General features: G+C 49.9%; 1 protein-coding gene across 1 annotated transcript; it reads right to left on the bottom strand.

The window, feature by feature from the left end:
- Window positions 1-11,118: 11,118 nt before the first annotated feature.
- On the bottom strand, window positions 11,119-14,681 carry LOC137426587 (uncharacterized). Its single transcript, XM_068115244.2, has one exon. The coding sequence runs from the start codon at window positions 13,686-13,688 to the stop codon at window positions 11,205-11,207; it is 2,484 nt and encodes an 827-aa protein (XP_067971345.2). The 5' UTR covers window positions 13,689-14,681; the 3' UTR covers window positions 11,119-11,204.
- Window positions 14,682-15,289: the final 608 nt, after the last annotated feature.

Raw genomic sequence — 15,289 nt, 5'->3', positions numbered from 1 at the left:
CAAACAAACATACACACAGAGATTAGTGGAATTATAGATATATATATATATATATATATATATATATATATATATATATATATATATATATATATATATATATATGTATATATATATATATGTATATATATATATATATATATATATGTATATATATATATATGTATATATATATATATGTATGTATCTATATATATATATATATATATATATATATATATATAAATATATATATATATATATATATATGTATATATATATATATATGTATATATATATATATGTATGTATCTATATATATATATATATATATATATATATATATATATATATATATATATATATATATATATATATATATATATATATATATATATATCTGTGCAGCATCTGTCCTGTGTTGTCTTGTCACTGAACTGCTTTCTCAAACTTTTGTGAAATCGTCCCAAACTTCTGGTATGCACATATCTCTCCCGTCGGTATGTCTTAAAGGTAATATTTTTGAAATTTTTTTCCAATGTCTCTTTTTTTGGGGGGGGGGGGGGGGATTTTTTTTTTTCAACTTCAATTGTTTATAAAATATGATATTGAAGCGCGATGCTGCGCGCGCTAATGCTTACGCAAGGAGCAAGTGGACAACGCGGTTCATAAAAGAGTCTTTATTGAAAGTACTCAAACTGCAGCACTAAACTGCTCAGGGCTGCGCGCCCCGTGTATATCGTGAGGCCACGCCTCTCTCCCTAGCGTGGCCCATCCCCACTTGGTGTGTGGGGTGATGTCACCACGTCAGTGCTTTCGTGTCCGCCACACGCGCCCCCCCCAGTATCCCCGCGCACCTGAAGGGTCAGTTTGTGGGGCAAACGGATGACCCGGCCGAAGCGCCCCCTGACGACTGGCGGCGTCTGGGATGCCATCTGGTATGCCTCCGGCTGCAGGACCGGGGGGCGGCGTGGCGGCGGGGCTGGGCGGTGCCGGGGGTCCACCCGCAGGGGGGCGGCCCCGACGCGGGGGTCGGGCCACTGGCGGTGGATGGTCCACGTCGAGGTGGGCCGGCTTGAGGCGGTCTACAGAAACGCGGCCAGGAGTACCGCCGATGTCCAGGGTGAAGTGCTTCGCCCCGGTCTCCAGCACGCAGAAAGGCCCGTCGTACGGGGGCCGCAGTGGTGTCCGGTGGGCATCGTGGCGGACGAAGATGTACTCCGCCGTGCGAAGCTCCGGGGCGACGTGCGTCGGTGGGTGCCCGTGGCATGCCGTTGGCACCGGGGCGAACCTCTGGGCGGTCTCTTGCAGAGCGGAGCGCTGCTGTGCCGCGGACCATGGTGCCGTGGAGTCGGGGAGGAACTCGCCCGGCACCCGCAGCGGTTGCCCGAAGACCAACTCCGCCGCGGATGCGCGCAGGTCCTCCTTGGGCACCGTCCGGAGGTCCAGCAGGACCCAGGGGAGCCTGTCGACCCAGCCGCCGTCGCGGAGGGTGGCCCGGAGCGCGGCCTTCAATGAGCGGTGAAATCGCTCACACAGGCCGTTAGCCTGGGGGTGGTAGGCCGTGGTTTGGTGCAGCCGGACCCCGAGCCCCTGCGCGACCGCCCCCCAGAGCTCCGAGGTGAACTGGGGGCCGCGGTCGGACGAGATGTCTGAGGGGGCGCCGAACCGGGCGACCCAGGTGGCGATGAAAGCCTGCACGACATCCGCCGCCGTTGTCGACGCCAAGGGCATGGCCTCCGGCCACCGGGTGGTGCGGTCCACCATGGTGAGGACGTGGGTGAAACCCCGCGAGGGGGGGCAGAGGTCCCACCAGGTCCACGTGGACGTGGTCAAACCGGCGTTCCGGCACCATGAACGGGGCCAATGGGGCCTGGGTGTGCCGGTGCACCTTGGCACGCTGGCACGCGAGGCACGTCCTGGCCCAGCCGCGGACGGCCTTCCGGGAAGGGCCATGCCAGACGAACTTGTCGGCGATCAACCTTTGGGAGGCCCTCGCACCCGGGTGGGACAGGCCGTGGATGGCGTCAAACACCTGGCGCTGCCAGCCCGCGGGCACGATGGGGCGAGGACGCCCGAGGGGGACGTCGCACAAGAGGGCCGTGCCCGCGCCGTCAAACGGCACCTCGGTGACGCGGAGGCCCGTGACGGCGGTCCGCAAGGCCTGGACGTCGGGGTCAGCGGCCTGGTCCGCTGCCATCCGGGCATAGTCGATGCCGAGGTGGACTGCGTGGGCGACGGCCCGGGAAAGGCAATCCGCCACCGGGTTGTCCTTCCCCGCGACGTGCCGGATGTCCGTTGTGTACTCGGACACGGCTGAGAGGTGACGCTGCTGCTGGGCCGACCACGGCTCGGTGACCTTGCCCATCGCGAAGATCAGCGGCTTGTGGTCGACGAAGGCCGTGAACGCACGGCCCTCGAGCAGATGGCGGAAGTGCCTGACCGCCAAGTGAAGCCCGAGCAACTCGTGGTCGAAGGTACTGTAACGGCGTTTGGGCGGGCGAAGCTGCCGGCTAAAGAACGCCAGCGGTTGCCAAGCTCCACGCACCCATTGCTCGTGCACCACGCCCACCGCGTAGTCCGAGGCGTCGGTGGTGAGGGCGATCGGTGCATCGGGCGCCGGGTGCGCGAGCATGGTGGCGTTAGCCAAGGCGAGCTTCGCGCCCGTGAATGCCGTGTCCATCTGCTCGGTCCAAGTAACGTCGCCTTTGCCTGGCTTACCTCGGAGAGCTTCGTGCAGGGGGCGCAGGAGCTGGGCGATACGGGGCAGGAACCGATGGTAAAAGTTCACCATGCCCAGGAACTCCTGCAGCCCTCTGATCGTGCAGGGGTGCGGAAACCCCTTCACCGCCTCCACCTTGGCCGGCAGGGGGACGGCTCCGTGCCTGCTGACACGGTGCCCCAGAAAATCGATTACGGCGCCGCCGAACCGGCACTTTGCGGGGTTCACAATCAGGCCATGCTGGCCCAGGCGTTCGAAAAGCGTGCGGAGGTGGCGTAGGTGCTCTTCGCGGGACGCGCTGGCGACGAGGATATCGTCCAGGTAGACGTAGACAAAATGCAAGTCGCGCAGGACGCTGTCCATCAGCCGCTGGAATGCCTGAGCCGCATTCTTCAGACCGAAGGGCATCCGCAGGAACTCGAAGAGTCCGAATGGCGTGATGACCGCCGTCTTCGAGACGTCCTCCGGCCTGACGGGGACCTGATGGTAGCCGCGTATGAGGTCCACCTTCGAGAAGAAGGTCATGCCCGCCAAACGGGCGGAAAAGTCCTGAATGTGGGGGACGGGGTAGCGGTCGGGGGTGGTGGCGTCATTGAGACGGCGATAGTCCCCGCACGTGTTTTTATTACGTGTTTTATGGCTGTGAGGTGTTTTAAATTACTTGGTGGTGAGGTGTTTTAAATTACTTGGTGGTGAGGTGTTTTTATTACGTGTTTTATGGCTGTGAGGTGTTTTGAATTACTTGGTGGTGAGGTGTTTTAAATTACGTTGTGGTGAGGTGTTTTGAATTACTTTGTGGTGAGGTGTTTTAAATTACTTGGTGGTGAGGTGTTTTTATTGCGTGTTTTATGGCTGTGAGGTGTTTTAAATTACTTGGTGGTGAGGTGTTTTAAATTACTTGGTGGTGAGGTGTTTTTATTACATGTTTTATGGCTGTGAGGTGTTTTAAATTACTTGGTGGTGAGGTGTTTTAAATTACTTGGTGGTGACATGTTTTAAATTACTTGGTGGTGAGGTGTTTTGAATGACTTGGTGGTGAGGTGTTTTGAATTACTTGGTGGTGAGGTGTTTTGAATTACTTGGTGGTGAGGTGTTTTGAATTACGTGGTGGTGAGGTGTTTTGAATTATGTGGTGGTGCGGTGTTTTGAATTATGTGGTGGTCCGGTGTTTTGAATTACTTGGTGGTGAGGTGTTTTGAATTACGTGGTGGTGAGGTGTTTTGAATTACTTGGTGGTGAGGTGTTTTGAATTATGTGGTGGTGAGGTGTTTTGAATTACTTGGTGGTGAGGTGTTTTGAATTACGTGGTGGTGAGGTGTTTTGAATTACTTGGTGGTGAGGTGTTTTGAATTAATTGGTGGTGAGGTGTAATTGTCCCAAACTTCCAGTCTGCACCTACCCCTCCCCTATGTATGTGCTGAGGGGTTCTTTCTTGAAAAAAAAACATTCAACCTCAATCTTCAACCTAAATTGCCTATAAAAATGTAATATCACAAACACAACAAATACATTTGTGCAAAATAATTGTTTGTGTCATGATTGGTGTAAATCATGACAACACAGCAACTCAGGTACAGTCATTAGCCTCAGCTAAAATAAGCCCACTCCTCAGTAACGACGCTCGGTGAGGCGAGCGTAGCGAGCCGAGCCAAGCTAGTATATGTATATATCTGTGCGGTGTCTGTCTTGTGTTGTCTTGTCACTGAACTACTCCCTCAAACTTTTGTGAAATCCTACCAAACTTCTGGTATGCACCTACCTCTCCCGTCAGTATGTCCTAAGGGTATTTTTTTTTTTTCCAATTATATTTTTTGGTGGGGGGGTGAATTTTTTTGGGAAACTTTTTTTTTTTCAACTTCAATTGTTTATAAAATGTAATATCACGTATATTACAAATACATTTGTGCATTATGATTGTTTGAATTATGATTGGTGGAAACCATGACAAAACACCAACTCAGGTACAGTCATTTATCTATATATCTACATATATGGGGGCAGTGACTGTTGTCACTGAACTACTCCCTGAAACTCTTGTTTCCGTGGTTGTGAAGTGTTTCTAATAACGTGGTGGTGGTTTTGAATCATGTAGTGATGAGCTATTTTGAATTATTTGGTGGTGAGGTGTTTTTAAATGACTTGGTGGTGAGGTGTTTTTAAATCACGTGGTAATGAGGTGTTTTGAATTGTGTGTTGGTGTGGTGTTTTGAATTACTTGGTGGTGAGGTGTTTTTAATTATGTGGTGGTGAGGTGTTTTGAATTAGTTGGTGATGAGGTGTTTTGAATTACTTGGTGGTGAGGTTTTTAAAATGACGTGGTGGTGAGGTGTTTTGAATTACATGGTGGTAAGGTGTTTTGAATTACGTGGTGGTGAGTTGTTTTAAAATTATGTGGTGGTGAGGTGTTTTGAATTACGTGGTGGTGAGGTGTTTTGAATTACATGGTGGTAAGGTGTTTTGAATTAAGTGGAGGTGATGTGTTTTAAATTACTTGGTGGTGATGTGTTTTAAATTAGGTGGGGTGAGGTGTTTTAAATTACGTGGAGGTGAGGTATTTTAAATTACATGGGGGTGAGGTGTTTTGAATTACGTGGTGGTGAGGTGTTTTGAATTACTTGGTGGTGAGGTGTTTTGAATTATGTGGTGGTGAGGTGCAATCGTCCCAAACTTCCAGTCTGCCCTTATGTATGTGCTGAGGGCTTGTTTTTTGAATTTTATATATTTTTTCAACCTAAATCTTCAACCTTAATTGTTTATAAAAATGTAATATCACAAACACTACAAATAAATTTGTGCAAAATAATTGTTTGTATTATGATTACTGTAAATCATGACAACACAGCAACTCAGGTACAGTCATTATCCTCAGCCAAAATAAGCCCGTTCCTCAGTAATGACGCTTGGTGAGGCGAGCGAGGAGAGCCAAGCTTGTCTATATATGTATATATATGTATATATATATATATATATATATATATATATATATATATATATATATATATATATATATATGTATATATATATACATATGTATATATATATAGATATGTATATATATATATATATATATTATATATATATATATATATATATATATATATATATATATATATATATATATATATATATATATATATATATATATATATATATATGTATACTAGCTGAGGTACCCGGCTCCGCCCGGGGTTGAATAAGAATAATACAAATATATGATGAAAAGAACATGTATATTTTAGAGCAATATCACAGTACCTTTCCTACATGACGTTTTGTCAATTTTCAATTTCTCAAAACCTCTTGGTGTACAACATTTCTGGTTTTCTTACTTGGTGCCAAGACATAAAGATTGCTTGGTTTTCCAACCCTCGAGCAGCCCACGTACAGCTGGCCATGGGGAAGTACCCGGCATTGCTGGGCGGGGGCAAGGGAGGGGAGGAGGAAGGGGAGGGGAGGGGAACGGGGGGGGCGGGGAGGGGAGGGGAATGGGGGGGAGGGGAGGGGAGGGGAACGGGGGGGAGGGGAGGGGAGGGGAATCTGGGGAGTGGAGGAGAGGGGGGGAGGGGAGGAGAGGGGGGGAGGGGAGAAGAGGGGGTGGAGGGGAGAAGAGGAGGGAGGGGGAGGAGGAGAGGGGAGAAGAGGGAGGGGGAGGAGGAGAGGGGAGAAGAGGGAGGGGGAGGAGGCGAGGGGAGGGGGGAGGGGAGGGGGAAGGTGAGGGGGGGCGGAGGGAGGGGGGAGGGGAGGGGTAGTGGAGGGGGAGGGGGGAGGTGAGGAGGAGGGGGAGGGGGGGAGGTGAGGAGGAGGGGGGAGGGGGGAGGGGAGGGGTAGTGGAGGGGGAGGGGGGAGGTGAGGGGGAGGGGGAGGGGGGTGAGGGGAGGTGAGGGGAGGGGGGAAGGGAGGGGGGAGAGGGAGGGGGGAGGGGAGGGGAGGGGGAGGTGGAGGGGAGGGGGAGGGGGGAGGTGAGGGGGGAGGTGAGGGGGGAGGGGGGGCTTCGCCCGGGTTGAATAAGAATAATACAAATATATGATGAAAAGAACATGTTTATTTTAGAGCAATATCACAGTACATTTCCTACATGGCGTTTTGTCAATTTTCAATTTCTCAAAACCTCTTGGTGTACAACATTTCTGGTTTTCTTACTTGATGCCAAGACATAAAGATTGCTTGGTTTTCCAACCCTCGAGCAGCCCACGTACAGCTGGCCATGGGAAGTACCCGGCATTGCCGGGCGGGGGAAGGGGGGGGAGGAGGAAGGGGAGGGGAGGGGAGGGGGGGGAGGGGAGGGGAACGGGGGGGGGAGGGGAGGGGAACGGGGGGGGGAGGGGAGGGGAACAGGGGGGAGGGGAGGGGAACAGGGGGGGAGGGGAGGAGAGGGTGGGGAGGGGAGGAGAGGGTGGGGAGGGCAGGAGGGGGGGGAGGGGAGAAGAGGGGCGGGGAGGGGAGAAGAGGGGAGAAGAGGAGGGAGGGGGAGGAGGAGTGGGAGGAGGAGAGGGGAGGGGGAGGGGAGGGGGGGGAACGGCTAGCTTGGCAAGCGATAGCATGATTTTTACTTTTATTTTTTACCTCAATGAGGGCTATATATATAGTCCGTGCTTGGAGCCTTAAAGTTCAACATAAAGTTTTTTATGAAAAATAATGCAGATGTATAACAATCCACCAATGCAAGTTCAGAAATGAATGCAGATGCTTTACTTTGCGATACAAACGCAATTCCCGCCATTTCCACTCACGATCGAGGCCCTCCACAGTGGCCGTGCCTCTTCTTCCTCCTACAACTTCGTCTCACATCTTTCACTCAAAATGTACGAAATTCTGCCGCATGAAATTATGTAGAGGCCTCGTCAGGGGGATATAAGGTACATAAGGAAGGTGTTGTAACAGAAGAATCAAAATAAAAGTGGAAGAACATGAGGAAATGGGAGCTATTCTGAACCCACAGCCAAACCCGACAAACCATTGCAATACACCCCGAACGTCTAGCGCCGCCACAAACCACCATGGATTTGCAGGTGGCGCGGTTTTTTTAAACCATTGATATTAAAATAAAACGTAGCCTATATCCACCAGGATTTTATGCTGATTCCGAATCTGTGTCTAAAACTTTTCTCCGATGTGTAGTTCTTGAGTTATAAGCGGACATCCAGACAGACACACATATACACACACACACACACACACACACACACACACACACACACACACACACACACAGACACTCCTCCTTTATATATAGAGATATATATATATATATATATATATATATATATATATATATATACATATATATATATATATATATATACATATATATATATTGTTGTAGGTGACGGGTCGCGCCTCCCGGCACGGCCGTCCCACGGGTGCAACGCCGGCTGGTTCGACACAGATCTCGGGTTACGCGCCTCTATCGCGATACCAAATTACACCTGTGCCTTGCCAGTTGGGGAGACACCCGTCGCTACAGGTTGGGTTTGTCAGAGACCGAGCGAAGTCTGCCGCAACCTGTAGCCAGTTTGGTTTTAATTACAAATCGAGCGGATTGCTCTTCAATGCGACACAGATGAATGCAGTGCGGCAACTTCCATACGAATCAACCAGATTTAATGGGGGAACATTAGGGTACACAAAACAAGCAAGGCGTTCATGATAACATTATAATTCAACTATGAGTAATAACCCGCTCTTATCTAGGGAGCTACAATTAAGGGTTTCGCGGGGTGACCCTAACGAGATAAACCTTAGGCCTGGACAACATTCATACAAGACAGGGGGTACTTGGTGGTGTTGATGGACGAGAGGTGAAGATGTGAAAAGGGCGAATGCAGCTCGTAACAAGCCGATGTCGCCGGATTCGAAGGCCCCGCTTGGGCCTGCAGTCTGCCAAATGGCGGCCCGCCCTCTTATCGGCCACGCATCAAGCGTCACCAAATGGCGCCCGCGATAACCCGCCGACTCCTCCACGCGGCAGCTCAATGCTCTTTTATCGACGTGTTAACATCCACCGTCGTCCGTCGATGTTCAACGCCTCGTTCGACCACGCTATCGATGCGCGCTCGCTCCCGTTCACTCGGGCTGCAACTGCGCGAGAAGCAGCTGCTGCGCGGTCCGTTCGTTCAACACGCGCTAATGGCGCGTCTGGTTCCCTCTCTCCGCTCGATGTTCAACACCGTGTACAGTAGCGCCATCGATGCCCGGCGCTTTTCCGTTTCTCCCGCTCAACCACGCGCGGAGAGAGCTCTCCGACAGGAACCCGCCGCGAAGGCCTGTCCACACGCCATCCGTGCATGCGTCTTTTTCCACCTCCTCCCTCGCCCGTGCTCGGCGACTACCTGGAAGCGCCGCTTCCGGTTTTCGACGGCGCTTGTCGTTTTTCTAGCAAAATCGCGCTTTCTCACGTCAATCCATTGCCTCGATCATGGCATTGCAAACGAGGCCGGTCTTAATGGAACTTGCACCTTGTTTGATTGTCAAGATGTAATTAAAAGGGAACCGTCTCTTGTACACCACCAATGCACCACACAAAACAGCCTGCTACACCTTCCGACACAAAACTACCATCCCAGTACAGACGATCTATGGTAAACATACATCTAAGAGGGGACCTGAACTAATTCTATATTTAATAAACCACTAAGGGCCATTTCCGCAACACTACCCCCACCTTTCTCCCGAGGCTCTCCCGAGCCTCCACTAGGGGCAGCCCGCGGGAATGGCCCTGTCTAACGTACAGCACAAATCTCCCATTTACTCTAACCCACAACATTGCAAGCACTTAACTCCAAGAAGCAAAGTATCAGTAAGATTGGCATGTCCCTATGCTAGTGTGTCGGATCACTAATCTAACAAACACATCCACACTCTATGCACAATACTTAACATTCTAATTATGCATTTGCGCAGGAGGGCATTCAATGTTACTTTCAACACCAATATTCACATCGGAGCAAGACATTCAGAGTTTCAAAGCTTCTTGACGTGTTCGCTCCTTCACGCCTCCTCCCGGCAGTGTTGTGTCTTCACCCCAGAGGGGTTTCCTTACTTCGTGGCCTTATTGGCCTCTCACCAGGTGAGTTCAGTCGGCCCAGTGGCCTAATCTCACAAAGAGTCCTTCGGCCCACTGAGCCCACAAGACGGCATGAATCTTCGGCTGCAACAGCCCGCAAAAGCACTTTGGCCTCCATGGCCCACAAAAATGCTTCGGCCCACATGGCACACAACCGAGCAGCAGCAGGCAACAAGCCCTGCCTTGGACAGCAGGTGGCACAGTTCTACCGATGGTAAGCAAATGCAGTTTGGAGGCATTCTTGAGGGTGCAAGTGGGGGTGATGACCTCAGCCCAGGCAAAATGAAGAGTACCCTTAACCTTCCTTGCCTGACTTATCTTGGTACGACTTGTTTTAGTATGGTCTTCTTAAAAAGTCCTTTCACTTTTTAGCTGACAGGATGGTGTGCTTCTTAATCAATTGTTATCTGTGTGCTCATGACACACTGGTGGCTTCTCTGGCACTTGGAGAGGGCGACCGAACCTGGCCCTTGTTCACAACTTTCCCATCAACACGACTCATACCAGGTGTCACACATGAATGGTGCGGAGGAGAGTTCATCGAACCTAACCTTTTACTTGAAGCTCTAACCAATGGCACAAACCCTGCCATTGCCACAATGATCCTAATGACCCATTTTTCCCAACCTGGCACACTGTTCCATTCTTTTAAACCTGGGCAAGGCCCTTATTTGTCTCTTTTTCTTCACTTGGTGGTGCCAGGCATAACTCATTGGCTGGGGAGTGTGACTACAACTAGGCCTCTTTGCCTGCTTCCAATAGGTGGTGGGGGACACCCAGCGACCTCGGGGTTCACCTGAGCGTGCATCTGGCGCTCCTAAATAAGGGGTGGCTCTCTAGCCCCCACACTGTGCTCTCTTAGCACTCGAAACCCTACTGTCTGGTGTCCCCTCCCGACTCACCAACTTCCAATACCATGTCACACTCCCAGCCAGTACCACCATACCTTGGCTGCACCTACCCCTAGCAGTCCGCCTGCACAATGGAACAGCAGCCAGAATCCACGTCAAATCCACTAAGTCCCCCTAACCTACACTCACTTGGTTAGGAGACTCCTACCAACAGGGTACATTGTTCGCACTCACTCTCCTCATTCACACAATCACGCCATTCATCCCAAACACCTTCGTCATTCATTCCACAGTGCCACACACCCAGTCCACAACACCATCCAACACCTTCCACTTTTTGCAGGGGTGTTTAACGCCCTGTCTGTCATGTCCCCACTATTTCTCTCACTTTTTTTTTTCTTCTTTTTTTTCAATAGTCACGCACATCCACTTGTGCCACTCTTGTCTCTTCTGTCAGTCTCTCAATTTGCAATCTCTCTCGATATTATTTTCAGTCAAGAATTCCCTTTTTTTTTTTTTTTCTTTCCAATCTGGCCTGCTTCTGTGGCTCATTGGAAAGGGAGTGAGGGAAGGAATCCCTCATTACCCCTTACATGGCCCCGCCGCCTTTCCGCCACGGCTCATAAGGGTCACGTCTCAATTGGGGTCGTGGTCCACCCCCTCCTTTTCTCCAGGGTTCGCGGAAGTCAGGTAGACCCCACTTGGGGGAGCGGCCTCCCCCTCTTTTCTTTAATTCCCTGAAGACAGGTAAATCCCATTTAGCTAGCCGAACCCCTCGTGTCCTCAGAGAGGTCCGATGACCAAGGGACACCTGGCGGTGTCGTTGCTGGGCCCCTCTTGTTCGAAAATGGGTCCAGGGAGTATGTGACGCATGCCAACGCCGCCTGCTACGCATCTGTGCTCTACCTCGAAGTTCCTGTGAAGCTGAGGGAGAAATTACAATCCCCTTTCTAAAGCCTGCTCCTGGTGGAATTTCTATTTCCCCTTGCACCTCGAACCTATTTCCTACGTCACCACTCATTCCATGCTCCGCACTCACACACGTTTCGGCCTTGACAGCACACCCCGGTGCTGTAAACTGGACTATGGGCTCACAGCATTCATCCACAGGCATTCCATCCACACATTCAGGTGTCACGCATACGTGCACCCCATCGGACGGAGTCTCTTGATTAACATCAAATCCAATTGCGAACTTAAGCTCATCGTCCGCACCATGTATGCAGATGCCCACGTACCTGCTTCGTTCCAAAGTCACATCGGTCCGGTCGCTCATCATTGGTTCGCCACACTCCTCTGGGGCTGTCAGCTTCACTTGCTGGACCTGCTCAAAATGTGTTTCATGAGTCAACAACCCCATATACTCCCTCCATGTCTCCATCACCAGGGTTTGCTCCAATTGTTGTTTCATTCGACGAGTGATGCCAATCAAGTCCTGCACCACTAACATTCCTCCCTGTGATGACGTCACACATCCCACATTATTGTGCTGCCCTACTTCCTGGCTCCATTTTCTTTCCCAGTTGAGTCGTTCTTCCTCTCTGAGCCTTTTTAGTTGTTCGTTACCTTTCCGGAGTCTTTCCATCTCTGCGGACTCCACCCTTGCTTTCTCCTTTAATTGGTCAATTTCCGATTCATATTCCTCTTGTTTCTTATGCCACCGTCCCTCTTGTGCTTCATTCTCCAACCTCGTCGTTTCTCTCAATTGATTGATTTCCTTTTCCTGCTTCATTCGTTGTTCTTTCATTATACGTTCATCCATCTCATTCTTTGACCTTGCTTTGGCTTCTGCCTGTTCGATCTGCACAGTGTAGTTCCTTTTTAGTTGATCAATTTCAAATTCATATTCTTTTTGTTTCGTATCCCATCGTCTCTTTTGTTCTTCATTCTCCAATCTCGTCGTTTCTCTCAATTGATTGATTTCCTTCTCCTGCTTCATTCGTTGTTCTTTCATTACCCTTTCATCCATGTCATTCTTTAACCTGGCTTTGGCTTCCATCTGTTCAATCTGCACAGTGTGGTTCCTTAACGTTTCCTTCTCCGTCCTCTCTCTTTCCTCACTTAACATCCTCAGCTTGTTTTGTAATTCCCTTTCTTTGTTTTGGTGTTTCTGTAACTCCATCTCATTTTTTAGTCTTGCTTTACCTTCTATCTGCTCAATCTGCCCAGTGTGTTTCCTTAACATTTCACTCTCCATCCTCTCTTTTTCCTCACTTATCTCCTCTACTCTTTCGCATGCTTCCTCTCTCCTTTTGTCCATCCTCTTCCCGTATTCCTTGCTACTTTCCATTTGACGTGCCAGTTCATTTCCTCTGTACTCTGATTCCCGAAACTGGCTTGATTTCTCAGACAATTCTTCCTTCAGTTGTTCCAATTCCAAATCGTGTTCCTCTCTTTCCTTTTCCAAGTTCTCCCGATCCCGGGAGTTTCTGCTTTGTTCTTTCTCTATTCTCTTGTTCAGTTTGCTCTTCTCTTGTTCCATGTATTCTTCCCCTCTTTTTATCTTCTGTTCTAGGCTTTCCCTTGTCTGATCACCGGATCTTACCTTTTCCTTCAGTTGTTCCAACTCATGGGTACTCCCCTCTACTTTCCTCTTTTCTCCCTGTAGTACCTGGACTTTTTCCACCAATTGATTCCCTATGCCTTCCAATTCGAGAATCCGTGCTCGTTCCCATCTGGAATCTGTGTTGTCTCGCAATGCGCCGGCCAAGGCCATTTCCGTCCAGTGAATTCGTTCCTGTGCATCGACCAATTGTTGTGACTCCCTTTGCTCCTCATTTTCCTGAACCTCACTTGCCTGCTGTAGTGCCTCATGCAATTTCGTGTGTAACTCCCCAATATAATCCTCCTTACACTCCACCTGCTCCCAGGCATCCCCCAATCGTGCATGAAGCTCGTTAATGTACGCATTGTCGTCCTGCTTATTTTGCCATGACGCATGCTGTGACCACGTGGTTTGGATCGGTGGGTGGGAGCGTTTTCTTCGTGATGTGCGGCTCGTTGCACTCTTAATACCGATTCTCTCCCACCTCGTGTCACGCTGCTGAGCCGCGCAGCCATTTTGCGACTCCATCTTCCTTTATAAATTACGAAGTTTGACACCCAATCCACTCAAAATAAAAATGAAACCAAATTTGGAATTTGCGAGCGACGTGTTTTTTTTTTTTTTTCTTTTCTTTACGCGCCTCTCACAATCGATGTTCGGGGTGCGAAATGCACCCCAGGTCCAAATCCTGACTCCTGACACCAGTGTTGTAGGTGACGGGTCGCGCCTCCCGGCACGGCCGTCCCACGGGTGCAACGCCGGCTGGTTCGACACAGATCTCGGGTTACGCGCCTCTATCGCGATACCAAATTACACCTGTGCCTTGCCAGTTGGGGAGACACCCGTCGCTACAGGTTGGGTTTGTCAGAGACCGAGCGAAGTCTGCCGCAACCTGTAGCCAGTTTGGTTTTAATTACAAATCGAGCGGATTGCTCTTCAATGCGACACAGATGAATGCAGTGCGGCAACTTCCATACGAATCAACCAGATTTAATGGGGGAACATTAGGGTACACAAAACAAGCAAGGCGTTCATGATAACATTATAATTCAACTATGAGTAATAACCCGCTCTTATCTAGGGAGCTACAATTAAGGGTTTCGCGGGGTGACCCTAACGAGATAAACCTTAGGCCTGGACAACATTCATACAAGACAGGGGGTACTTGGTGGTGTTGATGGACGAGAGGTGAAGATGTGAAAAGGGCGAATGCAGCTCGTAACAAGCCGATGTCGCCGGATTCGAAGGCCCCGCTTGGGCCTGCAGTCTGCCAAATGGCGGCCCGCCCTCTTATCGGCCACGCATCAAGCGTCACCAAATGGCGCCCGCGATAACCCGCCGACTCCTCCACGCGGCAGCTCAATGCTCTTTTATCGACGTGTTAACATCCACCGTCGTCCGTCGATGTTCAACGCCTCGTTCGACCACGCTATCGATGCGCGCTCGCTCCCGTTCACTCGGGCTGCAACTGCGCGAGAAGCAGCTGCTGCGCGGTCCGTTCGTTCAACACGCGCTAATGGCGCGTCTGGTTCCCTCTCTCCGCTCGATGTTCAACACCGTGTACAGTAGCGCCATCGATGCCCGGCGCTTTTCCGTTTCTCCCGCTCAACCACGCGCGGAGAGAGCTCTCCGACAGGAACCCGCCGCGAAGGCCTGTCCACACGCCATCCGTGCATGCGTCTTTTTCCACCTCCTCCCTCGCCCGTGCTCGGCGACTACCTGGAAGCGCCGCTTCCGGTTTTCGACGGCGCTTGTCGTTTTTCTAGCAAAATCGCGCTTTCTCACGTCAATCCATTGCCTCGATCATGGCATTGCAAACGAGGCCGGTCTTAATGGAACTTGCACCTTGTTTGATTGTCAAGATGTAATTAAAAGGGAACCGTCTCTTGTACACCACCAATGCACCACACAAAACAGCCTGCTACACCTTCCGACACAAAACTACCATCCCAGTACAGACGATCTATGGTAAACATACATCTAAGAGGGGACCTGAACTAATTCTATATTTAATAAACCACTAAGGGCCATTTCCGCAACAATATATATATATATATATATATATATATATATATATATATATATATATATATATTGTGGTTTCGAGAACCCACACAGGTAACATCATT

This window comes from Myxine glutinosa, chromosome 4 (assembly GCF_964187855.1).
Source record: "Myxine glutinosa chromosome 4, kmMyxGlut1.1, whole genome shotgun sequence".
NCBI classification, from domain to species: domain Eukaryota; kingdom Metazoa; phylum Chordata; class Myxini; order Myxiniformes; family Myxinidae; genus Myxine; species Myxine glutinosa.
Note: the sequence above shows the minus strand (reverse complement) of the source record. Positions and strands in the feature narration are given on the sequence as shown.

Coding starts and splice junctions, on each gene's coding strand:
- LOC137426587 (XM_068115244.2), bottom strand. CDS start 13,688: ATGGAGTCGCAAAATGGCTGCGCGGCTCAGCAGCGTGACACGAGGTGG.